The sequence below is a fragment of the Nestor notabilis genome, unplaced genomic scaffold (assembly GCF_000696875.1).
Source record: "Nestor notabilis isolate BGI_N333 unplaced genomic scaffold, ASM69687v1 scaffold32558, whole genome shotgun sequence".
Taxonomy (NCBI): domain Eukaryota; kingdom Metazoa; phylum Chordata; class Aves; order Psittaciformes; family Psittacidae; genus Nestor; species Nestor notabilis.
The window spans coordinates 1,181-16,327 of NW_009940188.1; the positions used below are offsets into that span (position 1 = coordinate 1,181).

General features: G+C 40.8%; 1 protein-coding gene across 1 annotated transcript; it reads right to left on the minus strand.

Annotated features, from left to right (window-relative positions):
• Positions 1-267: 267 nt before the first annotated feature.
• On the minus strand, positions 268-13,099 carry LOC104410148 (transmembrane protein 56-B-like). Its single transcript, XM_010020231.1, has 5 exons — positions 12,928-13,099; positions 8,357-8,446; positions 4,337-4,395; positions 2,477-2,571; positions 268-458 (listed from the first exon to the last, which is right to left on the minus strand). Exons 1-5 carry the CDS (start codon positions 13,080-13,082, stop codon positions 381-383), a joined length of 477 nt encoding a protein of 158 aa, XP_010018533.1. The 5' UTR covers positions 13,083-13,099; the 3' UTR covers positions 268-380.
• Positions 13,100-15,147: the final 2,048 nt, after the last annotated feature.

The following is a 15,147-nucleotide window of genomic DNA, read 5'->3' on the forward strand; positions in this document are numbered from 1 at the left end:
ATGCCAAAAAAAAATCCCTATTGAAAATGATGGCTTTATTGTAATAATTAAATGAACATACAACAGATAATAAACAGTATCATGTTTGGGAGGTTTTCTGTTCTGAAGTTTCATTTTAAAATGGCATTTCATATAAGACTGGCCTACCCTAAAAAGGAACTCGGGTGGATGCATTAGTTACGTTGCTGCAGCTATAGCAGCAGCAAAGGTTTCCACATAGTAATCTTTTAGTTTATATATATGAATATATATATTTACCAATACAATACATAAATATAAATTCCCTTTCAGCAGACATTAGACAACAAAAAAGACTTCCCAAGTGACAGAAATGATACAAATTAAGATGTAAAGTAACGATGCAAACATCCCCTGAGCACTCACCGCTGATTGACAAAAGGAGTGGAGAACTCTGCAAGCAGACGGAAGTTTCCAAAATAAGCCAGCAGACCTTTGCTCTGGTTAGTAAAACAAAACAGACGTTGCAAAATCAACAACAGAGATGGGAAACCTCGATTACAGTCTTCAGGTATACACAGATTGACACAGTGTCTCAACTTCTTTATTAAGCAAAGCAAAGAAGTTCGCCAGCTCTAGCCAACTTCCTTCCAACTTCAGAGTTCACCCGCAAAGCTGCAGCTGTCCTTCATTTATCTTACAGTTAAGTGGCCATGGAGAGCTAGCTACAGAAGACTAGCATGAGTAGTCCTGGGTTATAACAGTACTAAGAGAATTATAACTATTTGGGGTTTCTGAATGTTTAAACAAGCCCAAAAATAAACACCGTAAGCTAAAGTGTCCCTGCACTGGTTTAGGAACATCATTCACCAAGTGAAGATGAATTCCCAGCTCTTGGATGGCAGCAGAAAGGGCACATAACGCCCTTTCTTCCCTCTCCCACACTGCAGGGGAAACCCTTTCCACCAGTTCTGTCACGGTCCCAGCCATGCCCTGTGAGTTGGAAGATGATCACATCTTCTCCGTGGCAGTAGCCAGGTGACTGCGTGGCACTTTTACATTGCTACACATTGTAACTGAGCACTTTCCTCCAAGTGACAAAGTACAGTATATTCTCTGCCTTATCGTTTGGTTGTGTTGGAAACAGCATCCCATTACACAACGGCTGGGTCAGCAGCACTTTGCAGATGTAGAGATAAAAAGACTTTTAAAGCATTTAGATCGGCTTCCTGAACAATCTATGTAGCGTGTGTCGTGATTTCCCCTTCCCTCACCAGATGTGCTTGTACCCACTACTTCAGTCATGTCATGTCAGTTCACACTACACCAAACAGAAAAATCCGTGTTCTTCATCAAATTCTTTCCTATCTTCAAGAGCCATTTTTGAAGTAAGATACTTAAGAGTAACCTTCTCTGAAGATAAGAGAATGAAAGGAACACACAGACATCCAAGGGCAAAGCTACAGCCAAATAATAACTGATTTAAAAGAAGTTCCTACTAAAACTAGACTATTTAGTCCAGAAACAACTCATGACTTTCCTGCATCAGGGATTAGCCTTGGTACTGGTATTTTCATTTCTCTAATCCTCAGCTCTAATTCACTTTCATCCATGATAACATTAGTAGATCTAATTCTCTTCAGCCCGAAACAGAGCATTTACTTGTCAGTATACTTCATCCCCTTTATATTTCCTCTTACGTGGGAAATCTGACAGTAATCTGGCACCTCAACACTTTCAGTACTGTAAACCCAGGATTCTCACAGAAGGCAGGCAAAGAAATGTGGTAAATGAAGTAAAATGCATTTTACAAGATTTCCTTTTTACTGAACAAGGTTTTTGGAAGGAATTCAGGAGCATTATTCTAGAGGTCAATGGGACTCTTACCAAGTCACATGAGCATCCATGAGAAATTCCAGCAGCAGCAAAGAATAGCCAAGTTAGGTTTTATCCTAGGACAGTATCCTTCTCTTCCCCTTTTCCCTTCAGTGTATGTATGTGACAGACATTTATATATATACACACAGTTCATCATCCACTGTTTCCCCACCAAAGTAACCTTAAAGAAAAAAGCCCACCCAGCTGACTGTGGTACATCCACCAGGATTATGGATCACTGACCAATGGCTTTGCAATACAATCACAAGCAGAACATAACCACTTGAAACCATCTCCTTCCAATTCTTCAACTAAACATTCAGACTTGGGGGTTAATTTGAAACCCTTCTCTATAACCATTTGAAAAGGCCCTCTATCAAATGTCCCTCTCTAGCAAAAACTGAGAAGAGTTTGAATTTCAGCTGTTAAATAAGTTACATATTTTTGTTGAAGGGCTGTAATAGTGAAATATTAAACACGTACCACAAATAACTGATAAAACCATTGAGAAAGTAACAGTGACTGAAAACAGCAACATGCCTTTCACAAAGCTTCATAAACAGTAAGCAAATGAGACCTCTAAAAGCACTGTCTTCAGTGTCACCTGCTTGTTATGTTACTGGAAAAATACAGCACTCACCAGTACAAAATAGTAAGCATACAGAGCTGCCAAGTGATGTATTACAAAATATTTGTCACCAATTGCCTTCCAGTAGTAAATAATAAGCAACAAATCTACAAGAGAAAAGAAATAACGATAAGGAACAATTTATTACACTGTCTTTTACCCCAGAATAGTTTTAAAGGTATAAATGCCAACATAGGGCATCAGTAGAAACACTGCCTGAGAGGAGAAAAATCTTCGTTCTCAGACTCGACTTTAGTCAAAGCATTAAGCAACAGTTTTCTTCCAACAGTTGCTACAAATCACAACTTTCCACTTCAACAGAAGTACAGAGGCTGAGATAGTTTGGAAGAAAAAAGTGCATTCAGACTCTTGCAGCACTTTTGAACCCCTAACTTGGGAAGAAGAGAAAAAACCAACCAAACAGGGGGTTGGGGGCTTAGCCAATACACAAATCCATGCAGGGATCTATTACAGGGAACTTGTGAATCAGAAAGTAGTTATATTAGCTAACAGTGAGCCATTTACTAAGAATATTTTGCAAAGGACACTTGGAATGAGAAGCATGTTTGCTTTATTCAATCAGAACTTTCCATTTACTGCAGAAGTGATACAGTGGGCCCGAGTTAATGCTTTGACAGAAACAGTCTTTCTCCTCCCATGATGGTCTAAGATTTCAGAAGGTTTTGGTTTTTATACTGCAAGAAACAATTCCTGCCCCTGCTTTCTCCCAATGAGTACTTTAAACTGGAGTATCAGTGAGCAAGGCTTCAAATCAAAGACTTCACCCCCGTGCCTTTTGTATCTCCAGCGAGTGTCTTGATCTCTTTTATATTAGCCATCTTCAGGCAGGACTCTACATCATCTGACACAGCTGCTCCACTTCCTATTAATAATTAAACATGAACCATACAAGGAAGTGAGAGAGAACGAGTGGCCAGGTTCAGGTCTCTGTTCAAAGGCATTCATTAATCCATCATGAAATTCTAATGCATAATTATTCAAAAATAGCTACAAATGAATTTAAACATGAAAGCTGATGTTCTTATGGAAAAAACCAGAGGCTGAAACTAACCCACAGTTTAACTGAGTGTGCCAGTCACCAGACTATCTCCGCTGGGGTGAGAAAACTAGTCTGAGAGATAGTCAGGTCCATGACCCAGTCCTAACATGAGAACTTCTCCCTGAAAATAGCCCAAGTCACAACAAGTTTTTGCTCTGATAAGTCAGTATTATCTCCACACACCATAAAAGAAAGCTCCAAAGCTATTTGCAGCAGAGTTCCCACAGCAGTTTTAGTGGACAGTAAATAATTAAGGACACATATATGGGGTAAAATGCCATTTCAAGAAAAGAACAAAAATTGCCCCATTATACATGACTCAGTTTTGGCTTAAAGTGAGACTAAAAGCTGGGCAGGCAGGATCCTATGGCATCATTTGCCTCAGCTTGTATTGAAGGCTATTAAAATTCTCCTGCCAGCATTCTGAGCTCATAGGAAGAAGCATATGACAAAAGAGCCACAAGTTGTAAGCACCCCGAGGGAGTGAAGGGCACTGCTTTAACACCTTCTCAACTGGCTGAAGGACAAAACTGAGCTGGAGTTGGTGGTTGTGCAGCAAACCATCATGAAGCCACACAGTGGCACCTCCCCCGTACTTGGGGAGATGGTATTTCATCTTTCACATCCACTGGCAAGCTCCTGTGATTTCACCACAGCCCACAACTCCATTAGCAATTGGCAAAGCCACAGTAGCGACTGTACTGTACACACGTGTCACATCCCCGGCACAGCGGCTCAGTATCAATGTATAGGCATAGTGACTCAACGTAAATATACAGGTTCGGTGTGTTATAGACACATTGCATAATTACCAGAAATGAGGTAGCCTGTGGTAATAGCAATATTCAGTTTCACAATTGAAGGGTCACCCCTGCAAACATACCAAAAATACATAGTTACACCCTTTATAACAAGGTAATTTGCAAAGGATATACACACATCAAACACAGAATGTCTATCAGGTCACCTTATTCCTGGCCCATCAGTAAGACCTTTCAAGACTTGGTTAAGAAAGGTCCTAGTCATGCAATTGGATTCCTTTTTCACCCAGCTGTAAGATATCTACTAACTACCTTAACCAGGAATACCTCCTGCCTTGGGGCAGAGAGTGCCCAAGAGCCTTGCTAGAGGCTAGACCTGGAACAGAGCAAGTACCCTTAGCTGGCTTCTCTGGGAACAGGGTAAAAGAGAACACTGCATCTCCATTTCTGTTCTTCTGCCAGTGTTAAAACTTTGTTAAGGATGACAGAAATATCTTGCTCAGCTGGTACTTTTCATATTCATAAGAGGATGGATACTTATAGGGATAAACAGAGTAGGAGGAGACATGAAAGGAGTTATTTGCCAGTTCTCTGAAACCAAGGAACCTTTGAGAAGAAATGCTTCCCAGGGGAGTTTCACACCTTCTGTCCCTTCCCTTCTGATGCCAAACATTCAGCAGCATACACGCAACTTCAGTTCCTCAAGGATGTTCAACAAACCCAAACCTGTGAATGCACCTCAAGAAGGGGAATCATCCACATTACAGCAAGTAACGTTTATCCCTCCCTCCACCATCCTCTGTGTGGCTGTATTTTGAGTTTGGTGAGCAAACCTCTTTTCCTCAGCATAAAGATCATAACGTGTTTTTAACTGAGTTGTGTAAGTTTGTGTAAGTATGAATTGAGCTTCAAGTGACAGGTCTAGAGACTTATCAAACGTGGACTGCACAAGACAAGCTGTGAAAGCAATCTTTGTTGTTAACCTTCTGAGATAAAAGGAATGAAACTGCTTATAGCACCTCCAATACAAACTCTCCCTCAGCTAGAAAGCAGTAAAAGGCTATTACTTAGCTTTTATTTTTAAATCCTATTGGAATGAAGCAGTGGAAGAGATTTCCTGTATTACTACAATCTGTTCACTAAATTCTAAGGCCTTCTCAGCATCTAAAACTAACTGCTTCCCTGAGGGAGAGGGCAGCTTGCAGGAAAGTAGGATTCACAAAACCAGATTTCTGCCATTAGATGACCAGGAGAGGCTGGAGCTCACTCCATCCCTTCAGAACAGAGACATAGAAGCTCTCGTAACTACCACTTGAAACAGGAACGTTGTTCCATGGCTTCAAAACCCGATTTCATGGACTATGTAGGTTGAAGGCTGAGTGCTTCTTTTGGTGTACCTCCTCTGAAAGTCACAGCTAGACACAGAGCACAAACAGCTGTGTTCTCACACACAGAAACTCTTTAAATAGTTACAGCCTTCCCATTAGAGCTCCCAGCTGCAGCAGTGGCATCATCACAACCAAACTTGTAAGTGCTCCCAACACACTTAAATGAATCATCACTGAGATTGAGCCTGCTCTCAAGAACCTTCATATTCTTCTCCAGAATAGATGCAGAGGATTGAATGTGTGATTGCTCCTTGGTATTGGTGACTTAACTGGACAAGACAGGAATGATTCTATTCCCTTTGTTCTTTCCTTGAGAATGGTCATCTTGCAACAAACCACCTATGGACTTTCTAAACCAACACTCGACGAGGCTACACTGCCCATCTGTCACATCCCTTCAAGAAGAATCCATGTTAGAATCCCAACTAGGATTAATTAATGGAAAACTTAGAATTTAGTCTAAAATGTTCTAGATTTCCTGATCTGTTTCCTTGAATGGCAATTGAAACAGAGCTTACGAGCCCTGATGTTTGCAGCCTAGTTTTGATGCAAGCAAGAATCAGGAGTGACAAACAGGGAGTTATTTGAATAAGCAGAAGGGAAGAGCTCTCTCTTTTGTGATTGCTAAGGAGGTATGTGTGGCAACTGAATTACACACGAACATGCACAGGCAGACAGAACAAACAAAAAAGCCCACATGAGTATCTTCAACCTTCTTTGCAGATACAGCCATACAAAATGCTAATCAAACATCACACTTCCAAGTGTAATGACTATCAAGTGGCCAGTTGTATGAAGAAGCCTGTTCCGTGAAGCTCCAATTTAACTCACTTATTTACAAAGCCTCCTTTTCCTTATCTGGTCTCTACCACCTCCACATTTTCTACCATGTTATTCTCACCACCTCAAAAAGAATTTCTCCATCATCTATGTTAGCTAGTCTGTATTACATAGAGAGGAAAGGCCAAGTGCTCTGCAGAGTCTTAGACCATCAAAAAACATACACATACACTAAGCTGATGCTTCCCTCTAACCCATCAGTGCTCCAGTCTTTATTATCCTCTGTTAGCATCTATAAGATCTAGATTCAGGCATTAATACCACATGTCTCCACAGAATCCAAACCCTCAGCAGGAGTCCTGATCCCTTATCACAGTCATCATGCATTTAAGCTCCACAGGAACCAAGAATTTAGGCTGACATCTGCAGAGGCTCAGAACTTGTGATTTGCCATTATAGATATGGGTATCTTTAAATCCCACAGACAAGAGCTGACTGGATACCATTCATACAGGCAATGACTACACAACGATGGTGGCAACTGTGAGAGAGAAAGAGGGTCTGTATCAAAACCTCCCCAGTAGTCTAAAATCAGAGCATCTGTGTAATATTTTCAGGCTTCCTGAGCTAGAACAGTGAAGGAATCCTGGACATTTACTTAGAAACTACTAAAACTAGATGCAGAAATGTTTCTTGTATTGTTGATAAGAGACTCACTCCTACAGAAAGCCTTATGCATCCTTTGTATCTGTGAATGACCAAGTCCCATAGCCTATGCCTGCACTTGAAAAGGACATTAGTTTTCCACACCGAGCAGCCTTGCAAGAGGCCATCTGGCATTTCCCATGTAGTTTGGTGGGTTTCCTCTTCAGTCTTACTCAGTTAAAATCAAGACTAATAGAAGAGTCAGCCTTAGGAGAAAATGCACATCTGCAAATTCTGGGGAAATCACCCTGCAACTCTGACTTCACTGGTAGAAGACAGCCTAATGCAAAGCTGCATTTCACTCACACGCTGTATCTAAGTACTTGTCAAGCCATGGGCAATATTATGTCTGGTCTTTCTTTGCACTTAATCACTTGCATGCACGTGAATTCAAATTATTGCAACTGGTTTGAGTACACTGATACTTCTCACACTTTAAAATTGCTAGTTTAATAACTGAGGATGCTGATTTCCACATCTAGAGCATGGTCTGTGCACTTTCAGCTGACAAGATCCTGAAACCACTAAGATAAGTCTAAGAAACAACGTACAGAAATACTGCCATGGAATGAACCTGAAGCTTTCATTTAAGACACACAGATTAGACACACTTCCACTAGATTCTTAAGTATCTATAAAGTTTTCCCTACTCTATCAATGTAAATAACACCAGCAATCATTGTAAACATATCCAAACACGAGAAACTATTTAGAAGCAATAGCTGAAATAAAGTGGTTTGATTTCTGATTAATTTGATTTTTTCCTGCAATTACACCAGGATGATTTAGTAAATGCAAAGACTCAGCTTATTTATCATCACTAAAAGGCTTTTATTTCTGCCATTCATGACTTCCTTTGTACTATTTAGAATAAGTTCTGCTCAAACAAACCAGAATAAAAGCTTCTACCTAAGAAACCTTACCACAAGAGACACACAAGAGAAGTCATAATAACGTGCTGCTTTCCAACATGATTAACACATCTCCTAAGATATTCAGACTGTCCTTGGTCTCTCTAAAGATACCAGAATGCAATGACAAAAAATCCAAAGCAGGCAACAATTTAATCATCTATTACTACATACAGAAAAGGCCAGTGTTACAACTACTGCATATTTTAATGGGATCTTAATTATTTCAGTAATAAACATACTCGGTTACGTTACTATAGACACAAGACACAGGTAACACTCCTTACCAGAGGCGGTCAGCATTCACAGCGTCATCGTATAACAAAATATAGAGGCAAAAGCCACCAACCACCAAGGCGTGGAATGTGGACACTGTCCTGAAAAAGAGATTACAGTCACAAGAAGGTACTGCCACTCACAACTGTCTATACTGTGCTCAAGCTCTCAACTGCATCCAGATACCTCTGTGAAAGTCAGTCGCCTCTTCTTTACGCTACATCCAACCACGATACAATGAGAGGTGGGAAAAACAGTCAAAAAGCAGGAATCTACTAGGTTGGAGCAAGGGGCCTCTTAAACAGAACACAAGTCTTAAAGTAACCAAGATCTTCATTTTCCCCTATTATCCCCTACGTGAATGAATCCTTGAAGACAATACAACGTCCAGTTCTCTAACAAATACTTGCTGTGTTGTCCCATTTTGCTGGAAAATCTGTATGCATTCCACATTCAGCCTGGCCCACAAGTCCTGCAGCAAGATTCAGCTTTCAGGCACCAGATTAATAAGATGACCCTTAATAAATCTGCCAAGTGAAGGTTTTGAAAAGAGGGGCATTCAATGGAAAACCTATCAAGGAAAGCACCGGAATTTCTAGTGCATTTGGAGTAGATTCTGGCTGTCAAAGAGAAAACTTGTGTAACAAAAGGCTGTAGCTGAGTGTCTGAGGTGTAACAGCTACAAGTTCATATGAACTACCAGCTCACTTTGCTTTATTTACAGTCCTCTTAAAGCTTTGCTTTATTTACACTCCTCTTGTCCTATATAAAATCACAGTAATCAGACTTGCCTTGTCCTTACTTGGGTACTAAACACTCCCTCTCCCCCCTGCCCAAATGACACCACTCCCAAGTATACAGGCTGCATGCACACTGTAGATAAACCCTGAATGTTAACAAGCACTTAAAAAGAACCACCTATTTACAGAGGCCCTGACAGGGTTTCTGCTAGCACACAGGACAGGACCATTCCTGCCCTTTGGAGTCCACATGTATTCTTGGAAGGTGGAACAGTGCAACGGGCATGGGTCCAAAACATGTCACCTTGCTCCTCTAGCCACGGGTTTAACACTACTAGAAACTGCATCTAATCCTGTGTAGCCACTGTCTGCTCTCCCACTTCTCAAGTGTGGCTAGGAAGGAAAAAAAGTGTGCCAAAATAGCTGTACTGAATCATGGATACCCTTTAAAGATGAGAACTCTCAGCTGGATGCTGTGTCATCAGAAACATCTCTGCACCATATTCACAGCACAAAAAATATGCACACAAATGTATAGATGCTGTTAGCTACTAGTTTTGTCTTGGTACATGTTAAATACATCTCTTTGGAAGTTATTAGTGTTTTAAATGTGCATAAGTCACTCTCAGGAGTCTAAACTCCACCGTGCAAAATTGGAGAAAGCCATCTTACTCCCTCTGGAAGACTTTGCAAAGAAGAAGTAGGTTGTAAACAAGGGTGATGCTCTCCTTAATGTGTTTAACATTAAGTTCATTTAGTTGTGAATGCTGCACATCCATAAAAGAAGACTCTATTTACAATTTGTTGAAAGAGCATCATAATGTTATTTTCAGCACTTTTTCCAACAGTGTTCCAAAAAATGAATGCAGATTTATGTAAGATGAATAGTCAAATGTGACAAGCTGGATGAGAACAGTTACTAACCACTAGCCACGGGCTGCTTTCTCGTTAAATCTTTCATTTATTTAATAAAGACAATTTAAGTTATCAGAATTAAGACATCTACTCTTGCAACACAGAATTAAACAGAGAGCTAGGAACTTAGCTTCGTTTTTAAAACAAATCATGGCATATAGTATTAGCATTTGAGAGGTGCCTGGTGTTCCTGAACGTTAGGAGAAGATAATGGTGAAAGAAGTAAAATTTGTCTTAACAGTATATAGCTCAGTTGCAATTTGTCTCAGGAGTGGCTGTCTATCCAAAGCTTAGTGTTCAGAATACAAGCTACACACAAACACAGCACTTGAAGGGGGAGAGGACAGAAAAACCAAAAGGAAGAAAGGAGCAGATTGCCTCCAACTCTGGACTTTGAAGTCTCTATAGAAGAAGGGGCAGAAGGAGGGAAATAGTGCAACACTCCAGTTTAATACAGAATCTAGGTCAAGCTCCACACATTTCTTTGAGAATACTGACAAAGCTTGTATCTTTCAACTCCTCATTAAACTGCAGGGAAAACAGTTGCACTGGTAAGTTGCATACTTATTCCTTTGTTACTCACTACATACATACTTACCAAGTGCTTAATAGCAGTACCAACATGGATTAATAGAAGAGGTGACAGGAATTTATGCACAGCAAATTAAAGAGCTGTATTACATTTGTGTCAAAGTATAGCTTTTAACTCAATCTGAGCATCTGCGTACTTAAGATTCCAGAAGCAATTACATTATTGGTTCTTAATTCTTGGAAGGTCAGAATGAACAAACTGACAGTATGGAAAACACAGCGCAGAGCTGCAGCTCCAATGTTTGATTACAAAACCCTCCAAACTGTAACAATATATTTCAATGCTACAGCTCATTTCAGGCAGCTGAGCTGATAAAAATGCATAACCATCCTCTGTGCCAGTTTCCTTCAGGCCTGCCAACAGAACCATTTGTGTGAGCACTCCCTACACCAGTTCAATATAGGACAACACAACAACCATCTGCTTTTCAGTCACTGAGGTTAACCCAACTCACTTCACCAGGAGATAGTAACCCTCTCTACCTGCACAGCTGTCTGCAGAGTACATATACGTCCATCTACATCCTCTGAACGTGTAAGTTTCTCCTTGGGATGTCTCTTTGTTCTGGTGGGGCAGTTTGACAGAACTCTGGTTAGCAGAGTTAAGAGTCAGTCTCTTGTAGAAAGGGAAGCACAGTTAGCCTCTCTTTCACTTCCCTCAGGTATAACATCAACAAGCTGTTGATGAATGATGCTCTGTGCCTCGTGCCTTCTAACTCCAGAACTGGATGCAGCACTGGACCACGACTCATTTGTGTGCCAACATCTACATCCTGCTATCAACCCTAAGAAAAAACTTGGGAAGAAGTGAAAAAAAGGACATAGCCTGGGGGTGCTGCATCAAGTTGAATAGTTGAACAGCTCACTACAAAATAGCCCAGAGATTACAGAGCAGGTTATTTCCAGCAAACCTGCTATGTGTGAGACAATTCATATGTTATTATGCAAAGCTGTTACAACAGCAACTAGGCATGGGATAAGTTCTCAGAAAGCCTATTATGCAATTCTATGGTCACTTGATGTGGCTTAGAGACAAAAGTTCAGCTCCAGCATGATAAGTTTAGTTTAGCTTCCCTGTCTGCCTCCATTGCTAGGTAAACCTAACCTGCACCAATACCATGAACTGGCATCCTACAAAGTTGTTGTGGCAGATAGGCAATCATTCAAAGATCAAACTGAAATTGAGATGGTGCCTTTAAATACACTGCAGGTGGACGTTTGCCAAATGGAAGGGCAAGACTATTTGAGTTGCTAATGCTGCCTAGAACAATGGAAACAACTTTAAAAGTATCCACCTGATGTTGCCTTTAAATAGCACGGAGGAGGAACAGTGATCCAACTCATGCATTTTGCGTGCAGCGACAGCCACACAGAACAGTTTTGAGCTTCAAATTGGAGAAAAACCTGCAAAATATTTGAGAGTTGGAATAGGCTACTCAAGCACAACTCTATCAATTCATCTCACCCAGTGAAGCTTGTGTACAACACAGCATCATAGAATGGTTAGGGTTGGAACTAGATGATCTTAAGGTTCTTTCCAACCCCCAATATATACCCTTATTACACATAAAACTCATTTTGTTTGCAATTACTACCTTATGCTTCCTTTAAGGCTCAAAAGGCAGGAAAGCACCCAGGAAAGATTCACAGGGTTGAACAAGTTTCTAACAGCACTCTCTGCCTGAGGAGACAAGCGTAATATGCAGGGGGAGCCTTCCTGACTGTGTACCCTGTGTCTGTCACAGCTTCCCCCTCCTCTTCCTGCAGCCTCCTTCCCCACCAACACAGAGATGTCCCTCACCCTGCCCCACTCCAATACTACACTGAAGATTCATTGAATTTCTTGGAAAACCATAACTTACACAGAACAGGTTGCAGTGTAGCAGCACCAGGAGAGCAGAGAGCAATTTGCTTTGCACCCAAAAGCATGACCAGAGATAACACTAGCATTTAGATCATGGAATAAATTGCAAGTTTTGATTTTCATGTATGTTTGGAAGGGAATTTTGTAACTCTTCTCTTTACTACAAGCACTACAGAGATTAATCCACATCAGCTTATTACCTCTCACCAGTCGCTGTTTTCTCTTTTTACTGACTTTCACTTGAGCATCGCTGCCCAGCAAAGCATTTGATGTACAAGTGTTTATAAGTGTTCAAGAAAGGCCTCACAGCGTTTTAGATTCAGAATCTGCCAAGTCCTACAGCCATCTCTCTGATCCTTAGAGATGTTTAACTAATAACCTTTTCTGCAGCTTTATATATACTATACACACAGGTGGTTCAGATGTTGACAATCCCAGGTCATTAACTAGAGCTAGTTTTGAACTCTCTTACCTTGAATTCCATTCAATCTTCCTTTTCTGGCTGAGATTGTTAAAACCAGGTGTTACTCGTGTTGACACCCAAGAACTTAAAACATGGAACAGGAGCTGAAATACAGTAAAACTGGCAACAACAATGCCAATAGTCAGGTTGCTGAAGGAAGCCATTGTTCTTCAGCCTGTGAAGAGAAGCAGAAGGCAATTTAGAATCATGGAATGGTTTGGGTTGGAAAGGACCTTAAGATCACCCAGTTCCAACCCCCTGCCATGGGTAGGGACACCTCACACTGGACCGTGTTGCCCAAAGCCATGTCCAACCTGGCCATTTCAGTCCATGCTCCACTGAACTATTTAAAGCAGCCACAGAAAGTGGTTTTGACAGCCAGACTATCAACAGAAATATTACTCACTAAAAGTGTCATCTTGTTCAACATTCCCCCTTAAGCCTTAGTAGTATAAAAGCATCCCCAAACTTATGCACACTACACATTTTCATTGCCTGTAGTTTCATGCATTTTACCTACACGGAAAGGGCAGGAGGACCACTGACCAGTGCAACCACTAGCTCAAAAGCTTCCTCTCCTGTCCCAGGATGCTCCAGAGTTAAAACTAACCTCATTCTTACCAGCCTGACTGCTGCCAGCAGGATTTTAAAAGCAACAATGAAATCGGGTAACTGTAGCAGAGAGATTTTCAGGTCAGGCTCAGGAAGCAACAGCCTCTCTGCAGCTTTATGTTTGTACGCTTTAGAGAGACAGCAGTTCTCAGTTTGCACTTTGTTCACAGATGAGCACACAGGCTATTGCATTTGAACTTTTTTCTCCTTCATGTGAAAGTCTGAGCTCCACACAATTCCAGAGCACACCAAGAAGTTTCCTGTCATCAGAGGACGACGGATGTTTAGCTATTCCATGAGGTCTAAACAAATAGCTAAACAACTCCAGATGTAAATGTCAGTCTCTAAATACTTCTCCCGAGCCACCAACGTTTTGCTAGACACAGTGATATTTTCCCAGGAGCCACAGATTTCTACCATAAAAATCCCAGACTGGCTTGGGTTGGAAAGCACCTGAACATCCCTGAGTTCCAACCTGCTGCCATGGGCAGGGATGCCTCACCCTCGACCACATCACCCAGGGAAGGCTCTGTCCAACCCTGACACATATATCCGGTTGGATGGTGTCTTGAGTGTTTTATATTCCCAGACTGGCAAAGATTACAAGCTCATAAAAAAATCTATTTGCATTAAGTTGAACAGAAAAGGGGGGAAAAGGCAAATAGCTTCATTTAAAATACTTAAATAACTATTTTAATAGCTGTTATGCTGTCACTTGTAGTAGTTTTACCAAAGAAAATACCTAAAAATAAAATGAAGACTTACAGGCTGGCATAATTTGATGTTACTACAACAACCTAATGGTCAGCAAAAACTGATACAATTACACAATGCACTTAACGGCTCCCTTTAGTTCACATGCATTAGAGAATGAGGGAACATGCCTTAGAGTTTTGAAATTATATCTGCATTGCAGATAGAAAGAAACTCGAGCTTGGGGAGGGCAGAGGAGAAGGAAAAGTCCACCACTTAAAAGAGTAACTTCTCAACACATTAACTACAATATTCTCACTCGTTGGTGTAAACGGCGAGTATATTGAAGCATGGTTTCCAGTTACACTTACAACCTCAATGAAACGTGGATTACACGTAGATCAGGGAACAAAATATTTTTGTCTTCAAAGATTTAGAAGCAGAAGGTTCAACGGTCTAAAACTTTTTTCCCCTCCTCCTCTTTCTTTTCCCCCCCCAAAACTGAAGAGTAAAAACAGAAAGGGAATCATGTGAAAACGTTCTCTGACTAGTACACACAGTCAAAGCTACAGCTACATAAGCAGAATGCAGGACAAATAAGAGCAGGTAATTGCAGTGCTTTATCTGATGGCCTGTCCTACGTCAGTGGCATACATACTATAGCATACTCTTTAATGCTAGCCAATCTGTCACGGGTTAAGCCCAGCCAAGTCTATCCCAGCCAAAACCAAGACAATTTCAAACACTATACTGAACGTATATACTAATACATTCGCTGTTCTCTCACCCATTATCTAGAGACAATGGGTGTTAAAGTTGATTTCCTAAAACTTTTCCATCTAAAGGAATAAACCAATTCATTAAAACTTTTTATTTCCCAGTTTAAACCCACTGATAAAGCACAAGGTAGGGTGTCCATTCCAG

Coding starts and splice junctions, on each gene's coding strand:
- LOC104410148 (XM_010020231.1), bottom strand. CDS start 13,082: ATGGCTTCCTTCAGCAACCTGACTATTGGCATTGTTGTTGCCAGTTTT. Junction 8,447..12,927: donor AAGATTGAATGGAATTCAAG/GTAAGAGAGTTC, acceptor TCTCTTTTTCAG/GACAGTGTCCACATTCCACG. Junction 2,572..4,336: donor CACAGGCTACCTCATTTCTG/GTAATTATGCAA, acceptor TTTCTCTTGTAG/ATTTGTTGCTTATTATTTAC.